The sequence below is a fragment of the Mastigoproctus giganteus genome, chromosome 11 (genome assembly GCF_048544385.1).
Source record: "Mastigoproctus giganteus isolate SK-2022 chromosome 11, ASM4854438v1, whole genome shotgun sequence".
NCBI lineage: Eukaryota > Metazoa > Arthropoda > Arachnida > Uropygi > Thelyphonidae > Mastigoproctus > Mastigoproctus giganteus.
In genome coordinates, this window is record NC_143585.1 from 141,817,702 (window position 1) to 141,832,949 (window position 15,248).

The following is a 15,248-nucleotide window of genomic DNA, read 5'->3' on the forward strand; positions in this document are numbered from 1 at the left end:
AAGTCAGGGTAATCCGCAAAAGAGATATATCATTTTGCCTAGAAATCGGAGTGTCACCAAAGATAAGCATAGGAGCAGAAGAATCCTTTTTTGCGAGATAAGACAAAATTGAATTTTAAAAGGATTGAAATCAACTACGTTGTCTTTGCCCCACTGGAGAATTACCTGGAGATCGGCATTTACGGAATTGGTAGCAGATTTTCGAGAATTTGAAGCTGATTGAGCAGAGAAAATTTCTCAAAATGGAAAGTGAAATGCAATGTGATATCATCAGTAAAACTATGGATAATATTTCCGGTCAATGGAAGAAGGTCATTAATATACAAGAGGAAGAGAGCGGAGGGAAAGAACTGAACCTTGCGGGACACCAGCATTAGTGGAGAAGTTGGAAGACAGAGAGCCATCTACCACTACCGTCAGTGAGCGGCCAGAGAGAAAACTAGATAACCAATTACAAAAAACAGTTGACAAACCATAAGATGGAAGCTTGTTTAGAAGACCTTTATGCCAAACACGATCGAAAGCCGTTAAGATGTCAAGAGCAACTGCTTGTGTTTCATCGAATTTTTCCATTGAATTTGTCCATAAATGGGTAACATAAGCCAGAATATCACCAGTGGATCGATACTGACGGAATGTTTCTAGGTAGTTTAAGAGTTGGCAGTTAACTGATTTCTCTATTACTTTACAAAGAGTAGAAGTAATTGCAATGGGACGGTAATTGGATGGAAGGGATTTGTCACCCTTTTTAGGAACTGGCTGGATATGAGCAAATTTCCAAGCAGAAGAAAAAAACACCTTTGGTATAAGAAAGTGAAAAACGCGGCAAAGAACAGAAGTAAGTTCAGGAGCACAGGTTTTGAGAACAAGTGGAGAAATACCATCAGGACCTGGAGCTTTCTTATCATCAAGATTCGCCAAAATCCTTCTGACATCCTTTTGACGGAAGACCACAGGAGGCATTAAATGGAGTGTGTTGGAAAAATGGTGGGAGGTGTTTTACCAAGATCATTAATGCTTGAGTTGGAAGAAAATTGGGATGGTAGAAGTTCAGCTTTATCCTTGGCTGAAGTGACAGTAGAACCAACTTCTTTTGACAGAGGTGGGAGAAGAGATGGGCAATAGTTGCGACCAATAGCTTTGGGAAGAGACCAGAATGCTCGGCTACCATTAGGGCAAGAAGCAAGTTTTCTACTCTTAGCCAGTTCAAACTCTAGTTTTGACTGATTAATAACTGCTTTACAATTGTTGCGAGCTTTGGTGTAGGCATAAAATGAAACTGAAGAATTGGAAACAAGCCAATTACGATATGCAACATTCTTTTCTTGAATATCCTTAGCACATTTATTGGAAAACTAAGGTTTAGATAAAGGACAAGATTTTAATGTGGAGTGCGAAATAAAGAATTTCATTCCTACAAGAATAATTTTACTGACACGATCTGAGGAAACGTTGGCATTAGAAGTTTTGAAACAGTAATCCGACCAAGGAAAATAAGAAAAAAAATCTCGCAGGTCATCCCATTTTGCATTCTTGTAATGCCAAACAACACGAGGTTGGGAATAGCCATGAGATAAAGGCTCCATTGGAGAAGAGACAATCACCAAGTTGTGATCTAAGGTGCCTAAAGGACCACTCACTTCAACCGTGTACTTAGAAGGGTTGTTTGTGAGAAAAAAGATCAAGCTTGTTGGCTGTTTGATTAGGATTGTCCGGTATTCTGGTAGGTAAATGATTAATCTGTCCGAGGTCATTAGTAATTTCAAAAAGCTCTGCATCTCGACCAGCTGGGTCTGTGTGACTAGAGAACGGAAGCCCGCTGGACTTGTGAACATTAAAATCACCAAGGAAAATTACCTCACTGTTAGGAAAGTTGGACTGGAGAAAGTCAAGTTGCAAAGAGAGGAAATCAAAGAGCTTCAAGTGATTAGTGGAGTTGGGAGAACGGTAAAGACAACAGATGAATTTGACAGAATGAGGTAGAGAGATTTTAAGCCAGAGAACATCGAAAAGAGGAGATTACAAATTACCAAGTCTCTGACAGGGAATATCGGAACTGACATATGCACAAGTACCACCTTTGAGGCGAAAGGAATCATACAGCGAATAATTTGGCAACCCAGATAAGCAGTATGATTCCTTTCGCCTCAAAGGAATCATACAGCGAATAATTTGGCAACCCAGATAAGCAGTAGTTGAATCAATAGATAACTGAGATTCTGTCATAAAACGTACATGGGATTTGGCAGACTGCAAGTGGAAATGGACATCGTTGAGATTAGAATTGAGACCACGTATATTTATGAAATGAACTAGGAAGTGCTTGTGAGGTTTAGATCTTTTCGCAGATGAGTTTGCTCTATTAGTTTGACAATTCATGGGGTATTCAATAGTAAGAAAAAGCGTGAGGGGGACATTCTATGAAGTAATGAAATTTTTGGATATGGTGTACATATGGTAAGAATATACCCAGATCCTTGAAATAACGTGGCCTCCACAATGCCCCCCTCCGGCAAACACACTACTCAGACTCCCTCCAGTCACTATCTGGCAGAGTAGAAGTAGCAAGATTATACACTAGCTGATCCGGAAGCCGCCTAGAGGTTTAACAATAGATTTGGTGTGGTGTAATAACCAGCGCCCGGCCTGCGAACACCGTTTTAGAGCTGTAACCTCGAAATGTAAAGAAAATTGGATCTCGCCATGATGTCCATCATGATCTCGAAAGACATCCGTCATACCCCATGATGGAAGAGATGGGGAAGGGTTGACCGGAACTTAGCTCTGGAGACTAAACATGAGTTCCACCATTTCAAACCTCCAATAAGCAAAGTGGTGGTATTGCACCTCGTGCAATACCACCACAAGCGGTGGTATTGCAGTGGTAATATTACACCTCGACCCTCGCTTACGTTTGTTCACACCTGAGTCATCCACAATGTGCTTGCGCATGTACTAACAGTCCCAGCATCGTGAAGGTGCAAGCAGAGGACTTGGCTATCACAGACCGTCCGGTCTTTGCCGAAATTGGGTCCACTTGGCTTGAGTGTCACCCGAATATCAGTTCCATCAGCGTTTTAGACTCCCAGGTAGCAAGTACAGCTTGTCTGACATATCTGAGAGAATGTCTGTGACAACCTCAAGGATCTTGAAGGTTGCGAGTAATGCAATAACGTCATTTGAATAGCGTCATTATTCTTTAAATGAATAAATAATTAAAATAAAATATAGAAAACTCTATATTTTTGAGATTTTATTATTTATTCGTTTAAAATTAGCATTCAATTAAAGTTATACAGTGTTTCTAAAGTCGCTGAACCCATACAATTGCACATACAGGGTGTTTAAAAATAATGGTAAATATTTTCATGGTGAGACGAACAGTTAAAAATAAGCTAAAAAGTCTGAGTAACCGTGTTTGCAAATCAGCCGTTTCAGAGTCAGTGTTTTTGGTTAGGGTGGATTACCCGAGAAGTGACTGTATTAGCTCGAAAGTGTTCAAATGATTCACGCCATTGCTTTGTGAAGGTGAGGAATGAAAATGCGAAATATAATCGCCATTTTTATCATCAAAATCAGTTTTTCAATTTGGATAGATCATTTCAAACGGTTACTTTAAGTGCATCTCTTGAAGCTGATGTTCGAAATGTTGCCCATTCATCCGGATGCAGCAATGCAGTCTTCTCAACATTGAAGCCCGTACTTTTTCAAAAATCCCTGGGACGTCTCTGAGTTTATGACAGCCATATTGAATACGTTATTGTAGTTCGTCCACCGTAAGGGCATTGAATACAACAGCAGAGCTTTCAAATAGTCTCAGATACAAAAATCCATGGGATTTAGGTCAGATCACCTGGGAGGTCAGGCTTCTGGGGTCCGCCTTGTCCTATCCATTGTGCACCATATCCTTCTCTCAGATGTTCTTTCACGAGTAAAAAAAATATGCTGGTGCACCATCATGCATAAACATGTTCTCCAGAAACTCTGTTAGATCATTTTAAAGCTCCTGTAAGTCTGTCAAACGGCCTCCCAGGATACCTTCCCAAACCGAGAAAAACGATGTTGATGTTGCAAACTGAACACTGGCATTCTGATTTTCTTAATCCCAAACATGGCAAACGTGAAAATTAAAAATGCCGTCTTGCGTGAAAGACGCTTGATCTAATCCGTAGGGGAAAAAATTACTCACAAAATCAGGATTTCTGATCCATTTCTGCAGCATCTATTGGAAGTTGACTCTTGGTGGACAGACACTGAGAACTTAAACTATACGATGTGTGGCAACGTTCCTTCGGTGGCAATGTTCTTCCCTTTCTTTCAATCTCTTGACTAAAAGAACACTTCTCGAACCCTTAGGCTTATTCTTTCAGAAATCTATCCGCATGAGTGTCTCACAGGATGTGTGCTTTCGGGGCTTATTTACTCTACTGCTCTAACTCCCTTCATTAACAAGCCAAATTTTCTCTTGACATTCGAATCTTCTAAGAAACTGATGTTCATCTTTTATTTTTGAAAGAGAGTAGAGAAATTACTTTAGATAGTGCTCCCTTTTTAAAACCCTTCTAAATGAAACTTTGAAACTTCATTAACAAAACATTTGCTTTATTTTTCTAACTGTTTGTAATCTATCATGTTTTGCTAATAAAATCAAGAGGGCTTTTGTCGAGTTAAATGAGTTGGTATTGTTTCTTGATGGCATTGTCTTAAACGCTTAAAATGTGATGATTATTTAAAAAACTCAAATTCTATTGTTTATTTTTACGTTTTCGAGAGAAAAATGGTAAGGACTTTGCCAATAATTCTTAATCATAAAAAAAAGAGCATAAATTAAAAGATCATTCTTTAATACGCATTTATATATCGCGGTGAGTTTTATTATTATTGGGATTGCGTGAGAAAAGGTAGGAATAGCAGAAAATATTTCTCACCTACCAAATAGGAGTCGTTTCCTCCTGCAACACTAACCCCCAGCTCGTTCCTCTTGTCCTTCTTCAGCACGATGGTGGTTTCCACGAACTCTCGTATGTTACTAAGAGCTGCAAACAAACAGACAAATAAATAAAATGTAATATTTGAACGACTTCTTATATGTATTGCTTCTTTGTATCTTGGAAGTGTAGAAATACATGCATCAGGCTTTTGAGTTGAACAATAGTTTGAGTACAGCAATACAGAATGTTTTTTTTTTTTCCTTTTTCTTTTTTTTAAATGAATGATTATGCTTTATTTAGTTAGCCCCTACGGTATCTCACATTTTCGGTCGCATTGCAGTTGAATTTCTTAGAGAAATCCACAGTAATTTACCACACATTTACCAATATGAACACAAAATCTACATCTATTATTTTAATACAAAAACGTATAGCTCACTTGAGAAAAACGTTGATTTAGAGCGGGCAGTAATATCTCACTCTTCTTTTAATTTACATTTGAACGCCCAAAGTGGAATTTCTTGGCAAGAAAGTATGAATTTGATGAGGATGTTAAATGTGCAGCGAAAAATTCAGAACCCTTCATTTATGAGTCGGAAACTGATAAAAGATTGTTAATTGTAGTAGTGGTGGTGCCAAGGTATATATGCTAATAAGGCTTTGAGTGATAAATTCCTAAGGTTTCATCTTTCCTGTATTGTGCATAAAGGCATGGCTCAACTGGTATTTCTTTTTCACCGAATCTTGTGTATGCCATGGAACTTATATAGGATGAATTTCATTGTAATTATACACTATTACTGATTATCGTATTATATTGAATAATATAAGGAGATTACTTATCCTTTTAAACTCAACCGTGGATTAATTATAGGATTAAAGGTTACAGGAAGCGATTTTTAGCTTCAAAATAACATTACTGGCGATTACTCTTCCGTTCCGGGTGTTCCCGTTGCAGATAATAGTAATTAACATTATTATTAATTAATATTTCTGAACCATATTAATCTATCATTATATAACAGATAATATACAAGCCTTCTAATTGCATAAAATTGCGTGTAAGATATAGAAGTATTTTGGTCAAATAAAGGTGATTAGCAGTTAGCCTGGAATTCATTTCAAATGTGTACGTCAAGCAATGGACCGATGGAAAATGATAACAGAGTTGAAGAGAGTAAAGAGGGTTGGATGTCATGTGGAGAAAATATGCATGCTGTTGCTAAAAAACAAAAAAAAAAGACAATTCGCAGCATGACGAAGATAGAAAAGGCTAGAAGTGATGCTCAGCCTGAACTAGCTAAACTTAAAGTTAAGGCGGTTGGTTACCTCATCTTATCGTCAGACTGCAGAAAATCTGATTCTGGAGCTGTGATGAGGAGGGGCACAAAAAACTTTTAAGTGTTTGCATGACAGGAAACTTAGGGAGCTCAACGTTGTGAATTTTAACGGACGATCTGCAGTCCACAAGACTTTGATACAGAAACATTTCATTCAATTTGTATGGAACAAGGCACATCGAACCTACACTGTGAAACAACTAAAATCAGTCTTGTGGAGCAGCGAATCATGTTACACCCTTTTCCAACGTGATGGATATGTTCACGCATGAAGGATGTCTGTGGAGAACGCTTACAATGTGTGGGTTGGTTGGTTGATATAGATTAGATCCATTAGTCGTAGTGCATGGAACCATCAATGTTTCGTCCAAATTGATATTCCGGACAATTCTACATTGTGGAAATTTTATGAAGGTGACCTTATACCTTCCAACAAGCCAATTATTATTATTATTATCCGTTTATTAACCACAAGAAACTGTGGGTCACCCCGAGATGGCAGTGTGCCAGGAGGGTGAGAGATTTACTTACTGAAGTGCGAGGAATCACATGTACAATGTACAAGAGTACATGCGTGCTCGACCCGAGATATTTACATAATTGAACTTACATACGTTTCAAATAAAACAAAGTTTATAGTAATAGACATCAGAATTAAAAAATAAAAATATGAAAAAAAAATGCAGCAGGCAAAAATTCCAGGTGTAGGCGATCGTCACAGGTTCAATAGTTGGCAACAGTTCTTGAGGCATTCCTTTCTGTAGAGCTTGTCCTCACAGAACTTATCAGGATTGATGCCCAGTTTATTGTTGTCTTGTTCAATTCTCCTGTTGAACAAGACAATGCTCCTGGTCCCAAAGCAAGGATTGTGAAAGCGTGATTGCAAGAGAATGACATTCAAACATTGCAGTGGTCGGCACAGATATCCACAGCTCAAATGAACATCTTTGGGATGAACTGGAATGCAAAATTAGGGAAAGTCCAAAAAGCAGCCTTTTGATAATGCTCACGAATCCCTTTAAAGAGGATTGGAGCACAATACTATCAAGTTTTTACCGGAATTTAGTGAAAGGGTTTCATGACCCACTTAAGCAGTCAAATTGGGCAAATTAATTATTTATTTGCATATATACATCTTTATTTTTCATAGCCACAAGTGCCCTGATGACTTTTGGAAAAATACCAGGACTGTTCAATAAAGAATTATATTTTTTTCACAACATACCTTTATTAATCATCCATATTTTTATGGTCCTTTTCAAAGTCGTTTCTATTTGATGAAATGCATTTACTCCAACGTTATTGCCATTCTTCAAAACATGGCGGAAGCCATTTTTTTACATGTGTTTCAGAATCGCCTCCGGTGTCTTTACAACTTCTTATAACAACTGGAAATGTTTTCCTCGCACCTCCTTCTTCAACTTTGCAAATTAAAAAAAAATCACAATCGCTGATGCAAGGTCAGAACTGTAGGTGGATGAGGAACACATTTGATATTAATGCTGGCTACTCGATGACAGTATGAGTAATGTGAGGTTTCGCATTGTCATCATACAACATCCCCGTGGAGTTGTGGTCGTTTGCGACGAATGTGATCCTGAAAAGTGTGCAGTACAGTTCTGTAGAAAAGTCCCGCAACAGTCGTATGACGTGGCACTACATGCTGGTAAACCATTCCTTGAATGTAAAAAAAAAAAAAAAAAAAAAAGAGCCTACCATATCCTTTCCCGCAGAAGCTACAACTTTTGTATTTTTCCGTGTTGGCAATGGCTTGAACTTCCAAACAGAGCTTTGTTGCTTACTCTCTGGGTCGAAATGATGAAGCCATGTCTCATCCTCCGTTATTATCTTGTACAAACCCTTACCATTTTCAGTAACCATTCATTGCAGCTCCTGAGAAACCTCAATGTGAACTTGCTGTTGCTCGGGTGCGAGCAGTCTTGGAACCCAGCGTTCACAAAAATGTGTCATATGCAAATGCTCATGGAGAATACATGCGTGCTTCCTACTGATATTCTCAACATCTCTTCCAATTGCCTGATTGTTATACAACATCTTATCTCACGATTACAGAAAGTTTATGGTTTCTGTGGTGGCTGCAGTGGTTGGATCTCCAAGAGCGCCGACTATTGTGATTGAATCACGTCCATCTTTAAACATTGTGACCCGCCTGCTACATCTGTGCTACATGGAGTGCAGATTAATCGTAAGCTTCTTTTAACATTTCATATGCTTCAGCTGATGTTTTCTTGAGATGGAAACAAATTTGAGATCGCCATATTGTTCCTCGTGTGTCACGTCTATTGTTAAGTAGGCGAAACTGAACAGGCATAAACTTGACCGACCGTCAAAGTCTCAGCCTGTGAACGAGTCAGCTGTCAAACTGTTTTGTAACGTAGCTTGGTTTGGTCTTAAAATCAAAATCTGCAGCTCAGCTAGAAATGGCAAGCAGTAAAATTATGATCATCCTCTATTGAACAGCTATCGTACGAGAGCTTTGGATATATGACGGTAGAACATTTTCAGTTCCTGGGAGCTGTAATGTGACACTGATTTATAAGAATACTGGAAGTGCACACTACAAAAAGAATAGAAGAGATATCTGTATATTAATCTGATTTTCTTGTTGCCACAAATAATACTGGAAATAGATTAATGAGAAGTGAAAGAAGCAGTGATAACCTGCTGCATTTGGACAAAACTGTCACCGAAGAGAAGCTTAAAAAATCATTTTGAACTGTACTTTACCCATAAGTAAAACAATATGCTGTATGGCTGGCCCGTTCTTGGACAATCGGAAAGGGGCTACAGTAAGAGTTATGGTCAATGTCATTGTTTTGAATCTAGGTCTTGTAACCATATCATTACTAAGAGCTGGTCATCCTCATCCAAAGAAAATACAAAAATGAATTATTATCTTGAGTGTCGGAATTGGAATATTTCTGTTAGCTTTGATTCTCCTAAGCTTAATTGGAATTGGTTTCTTCAGAAGACAACAGAAGGAACAGATGAGGAAGATGATGCAACAAGTTAGTCTTAAGGAATGGGAACCATATTTAGTAACCGATGAAGAAATGGAAAAAACAAAAGAAGAATACAATATGTGTTGTTTGTTTAATACTTGGAGAGAATTCACTTAATTTAATATTTTGAATTAAGTGAATGATGAGATCAAATTCATCGGACCGATAAATCAGCTACAGAAAAAAAAATTTCACATTTTTCTGATTTTTAAAAATGAAAATCGTGCCTCCTATTCAACTGCACATAAAAAATAAGAATTTCTCTGTGCCCGTTTCAAAATACAATTTCGTAAAGAATTCTCCAATTTTATGTTTTTCTGTGAAACTTCCTTTTTGAACAATTTTTTTAAAAATTTGTAGGATTTGAAAGTTTGCATCATTTGCAAATGAAACATTGTTTGATTCAAAGACAACGTTTGATTTGATGTTACCTTTGCTGCAAACATTATGTTTGTATCAAAGGTAATGTTTCAGGACTTCACCGTTTGCTGAATCCAATAATCAGACCAACATACGAGCTAAAATTTAAATTAAGTTTTAAATCAAATTTAATGTAATTAAGACATAAGTACTTAATGGAATAATTTGAACTATTCACGTGATATAATAGCGTATCATTACATAATTAATCTCTTAGAAACATTGAATGGTTCGGCTAATAGATTTCTCGGCTGAAATTCCTGCAGCAGTAGACGAACGAGGGAGGCAGTGTCTGATGGCGAGGGCGTAGTAAAATATTCGCCCTGGAGCAAAATAATGGCAGGTTCGAATCCCGCCGCTCATCAGAATGATTAGGAACTTTATATGTTAAAATAACACCGACTCGTGTTCTTTGCTGTTGATGAGTTTTAGCAATACAAGTATAACTGTTACGATTTTGAATTTTACCTGTCTAAACGACCGGTATTTCAATCAACTGAGGATTTCATTAACCCACGAATAAATTTCCTTTCCTATTTAAAACCAAGCGAACTGCGTCCATCTCTTTCTTTTAGCTTTTTGTAATATTAATACAAGTAATTTCACTAATCTCATGGCGCACTATGGCCATAGTTGCCGATGCAACTAATAAATCCCTAAACTAACAACAACTATACGAATCTTATGGTTTACCTCCAACAAAAACAAAATTTTACGATTTGGGATTATTCATTTTTAAAAAATAAATGAGGTGGAACATTTTGACAATGTGAGCATATTCATGGAATATACAATAGTTTCACAGCAACATTTCTAACAACTATTCCGCGCTGTCTATCGGACACCACCCGGAAAAGAGCTTTGCTTCTTCCCGAAATAGAAACTATGCGCAAATAAGAGTTTTTCAGTAAATACAGACAAATGTCTTTTAGGCGTCTTCAAAGGGCTTCGCGCTGAATTTTTCCTCGCAGCACCGTAGTCATGAGTTATATCTGGTGGAACGGGATGGTTAAGCCCAAAGAAAAGACAGCTTTAGAGAATGACAAATCTTGTCCTTTCAAACTCGCCACAACCCCATTTTTCAGGGTAGTTCATAAATTTTTCGTCCAAGTTAGATAATATAAATTTCATTATCATGTTTTAATTAAAATAAATAATGGGAACACATTCATTCATTGTTGTTGCTATTTCATGGAATGGAGTGAATTGCAATTTCACAACGAATATAACTAATAAAATAGAGGTGTGGGTGCGCCTATGTACTTTACTGGGCGCATCAATTTCAAATTCAGCAAAATAACGTAAAATCTGCCCTCACAGTTAGTATAGTCGTTACGATTGCTGCTTTTCTTCTCTCTATAAGGAAAAACCCTGAGTTCGAACCGATCTCTGTGAAAGGAACTTTCATGGCTTTTTTTTTTCACGCTGTGCTTTTATTTTGTTTCAGAAAATCGGATTTTTTAATCCACAGAAACAGACTAACGTTAATTACAAGAAATTCACCGGCATAATATGTCGATGCCTTATGGCCTTAGTTTGCTCTACATAAATTTAAAAAAATATACAAAAAAAAAAAAAAACACGAGAAATCTAATCATTTTTTGGCATGAGCTACATATCATAAATTTCGCCCTCTCTTCATCGAAGAACTTGGCTTTATCTTTCCATCTCGGTAACTTGTATAATGTCTTGTGCAGAGAAGGGCACCATATTGGTGAAGGGAACAAAAGGGTGCTCTTACCTAGAAACACTTCAGTTCTGCAAATTGCAGCGTCTCGAGACATGAGGGGGCATAAATTCAAGTTGTGGAAAGATGGTTGCAGGATAGATGTGTTGAAGTTTGCCTTCAGTCAGCGGGTGGTTGATTGTGGGAACAGGCTTCCATCTGTTGTTGTGGAAGAATAAATTCAAGTTGTGGTTGAATAAATTCAAGTGAGAACTAGACAAATTCTTGGAGGGTACGGTTGGGCGCACTGTTTTTTTTGGCTGTTGCTATATAAGCTTGCTTTCTTGCATCATTTGCCATTACTACTACTGGTAATTTTGTTCTGAACAGTTTAACCCTTCTTAAATTTTACAGCTAAGAATGATTCCTCTCCTACAAACTCACTCCATACCCTCTCACGTAAATACTCAGTTTCTGCAGCATTTTTATCTACAGGTCTTTCCGTGGGCAATGTTCTGAATTGGCATCTAATGAACATCAATTCAGTCCAACTCACAATTCATCCAACAACTTTTTCCCCTTTCTAATTCTAATCCAAAGAATCCATTCTAATTCTTTGGAACAACCTTCCCACGGTTATATTTCCTGAAAATGACAGTCTGTAGTATTTCGAATTCAACTTTAATAAGTGTCTTTTCTGAATACTCCATCTCAATCCTTTACCTATTCGCGCTACTATAGATTCCAATACCTTTTGTATTGGGGTTACCATAAAAAAGCAGTATTTCTTTCTCTTTACAAAAGGAAAAAAAAATCTCTTTACAAGAACGTCATTATGTATATTCTATTCCAATTTTAAATTTTGCTTCATATCGTGAAGAACACAGTCTTGACAAAACCCAGAAAAATATGAAAACGTTAGAAAGTTTAGTTAATTTAAATCTTTCGGAAACTGTACATCAAAATGATTCGAATAAATCTTTAATTTATTTAAATCACTTTTCACACTACGTTTAAGAAATTTGTTTTTATTTTTGAATGGTTAATATGTTTATCCAAAAGATATGCGATCCCAAACTCGATCTCGTCGACAAAGAATCTTTTACATTTCTTACGTATTAAAACCGTCATAGTCTGCATTTTCATTTTCTCCGTTTTCAGTGATACTGAGCTCATTTGAATAAAATCAATATGTTATTGTTAAGAATAATGATGGCACCTGAAGGTAAAACTGACTCCATCCGATATTAAGATTTTTCCTTTAACATGTAAATAGCTGTTATACGAACATAACCATACCTCAGGGTCTTTTTGTGAAAACTTCATTATGTACAAGACAAGTTAACCTTATTCGACACCTACCTCTGAGCTAGATTTAAAATGCTGCTTTGCATATATATATTTTTTAAAGAAAACTGATAACTGCAGTGCTAACGCCTAACATTTACCAACACACATTCTCAAATATCTTTCATTAAAGTCAAATTTTCAAAAATATTTTATTATCAAATTAAAGATACGAGTTCATTTTGATTAATTCAAACCAAATTATTTAAAAATAAGAATTATCGATACCATTATGAACAGTACTTGAGTTTTAGTTTGGTTTGGCTGTTAGCGACATCTTTCTTTAGAATCATTATTCATTAAAACCACTTGATAGACAGACAATAGTTTTAGTGTAGATTTTCTCTAACAGAGGCCCGAGTCTGCCTTATAATATATTTGTAAATTAACTATATTCTTTAATTTATTAATAATATTTATTCGTACCAAAGCTTGGTAATAACTGCAACCCCCAAGGCAACAATTTTAGGCCCTAAAGTGGATTATGATTTAATTTGCCATTAAATGTTATAATTCCGTTTAGTTTTTCTGTTAAAAGAATCGAGAAATAGTCTGACAAAACTTCGCCTATGTCTGGATTTGATCAGATATAAACCAGGAGTAATAAAAGCACAGATAAAACTAATTTTATACACTGGTTAAATTGTTATAGTTTTATGCTTATAATATCCTGATTTAAAATGTTAATTACTTAATTTCGTATTTAAAAATTGAAATTCAAAATTCTCATTAAATTTTGGTTAATTTAATAAAACTTCATTTCTGGTTGAGACGTTTAGAATAGTATATGATTTTTCTTTGACCCAGCATACATTCACAATATACTCAACTATTGCTAACTCTAGATAATTCAGAGAAAAGATCCTGGAATAATTTTTTTTCGACCAGTGATCAGTATCAGAGACAGTTTGTAAGATTTCCGGATGCTCGTTCCATGGTCGTGTTATTATTATTATTTATTAAAATTTTAATATTATTAAATTAGTAGCATTATTTAGAAATTTTTGTAATCTATTATTAAGATATTAATATTGTTAAGGAATTAATCACATAAATGCATGTTCTTTACGATTTGTGTAATAATTTATAGGCGAAGAGAGCAGGACTATTTCGCTACAGAAATATTTTTGTTCTACTTTATGCAAATTATGAAAGTTATTTTTGAAATTTAATAGGGCCTTTATCATTCCTATCCATAAAAATGGACACCAACTTGAACTTTCTAATAATAGACCAATAACTATTAAATAGCATATCAAAGATTTTTGGCACCAGCATTCGTGTGAAACTACCTTCGTTTAGAGCCCTCCTCCGCCCATGCTGTCTTCCGATTTGTATGGCTTTCGCCCTGGGGAATCAGTGATGACCAATCTGGTTTCATCCGGTAGTTCGTTACCTCCGAACTGGATGAGAGAAACTGGGTTTACGTCATTTCCATCGATCTCTTTAGGGCCTCTGGTTCACCGTAATCTGCTAAGAAGCAAATTGCAACTCTACGGTTTAACTCATCTCTTATTGGGCTGGCTTATGGAACTGGTAGAATATATCAGATTAAACATTCTGGAAATTTTTCGTATATCTTTACGTTATTAACAGCTGTTCCGCATGGTTTTTGTTTGGACCCCTGATATTCACCATTTACGTTAATGATCTTACCAACACTATTTTCAAAAGCAAATAGAATGTAACGTACACTGACGATATTATGATCTTCATATCAATGTCAGGTACTTGTTTTTGCCTATCCTAGAAAAAAATAAAATTTTAATTGTTGACTGAACCAAATTCCATTAACGGAGTCTTTTTTTTTAATGAAACCCTCAAACACGAAAGGTATTATAATCTATAGTATTTAGTACCCTGCGTGGATTGAAGATGAAAGATATTTGTTGACATTACACTTGAATTTCTGTAGATTGCAATTTTCAAGAAATGCCTGTGAAGAGAGATTGTTCCAGAAAACGGAAGTTTAAGGAATAAATAAGAAGGAGGAAATGTTGGTTCTGTGAGTTTAAAGTAGGAAAGATGAACAGTGCCCATAGAAGTATCCTTAAAAAGGGCATGCACCAGAAACAGAAGGTCTATGAGACAAAGAGTAGAGAGACTTTGTAAAAGATGGGCCGTTTATTAATTGACTGCCCTTTTTTGAATGGAGTCTAGAAGCTTATGGGGGCACCACCTCAGATCTGGGAACAATGTCCCACCGCGAGACGGATTTGAGATTCTACAGAGTGACCAATCTGGTTTCAGCTTTATAGAGCAGCTTTTTAGAAGAAAAGTAACGCCGAGGGCGAAAGAGAAAACCCAGTGTTTTCGATGCAGAATAAGCAATATTTAGGATGTGCTTATAAAAACTAGCCGTAGGCATTTTATTCTCTTATAATTGCTATGCCACACGCATGCAAATAATAATTGTTACAAGCATACAGAAAATTAGATTTTATCAAGCGGCTGGCCGCTTCCATTTCTCTCTTTGCGAGTAGCATTATTGACATAAGTTGACTTACAGACATGACGCACA

General features: G+C 36.4%; 1 protein-coding gene across 1 annotated transcript in view; it reads right to left on the bottom strand.

Annotated features, from left to right (window-relative positions):
* Positions 1–15,248, bottom strand: part of LOC150078482 (E3 ubiquitin-protein ligase LNX-like) — a 129,599-nt gene that overhangs the window by 63,073 nt on the left and 51,278 nt on the right. The window contains exon 3 of the mRNA XM_090384337.1: positions 4,933–5,036. Coding sequence (XP_090240463.1) covers positions 4,933–5,036 — 104 coding nt within the window. The remainder of the gene's footprint in view (positions 1–4,932; positions 5,037–15,248) is intronic.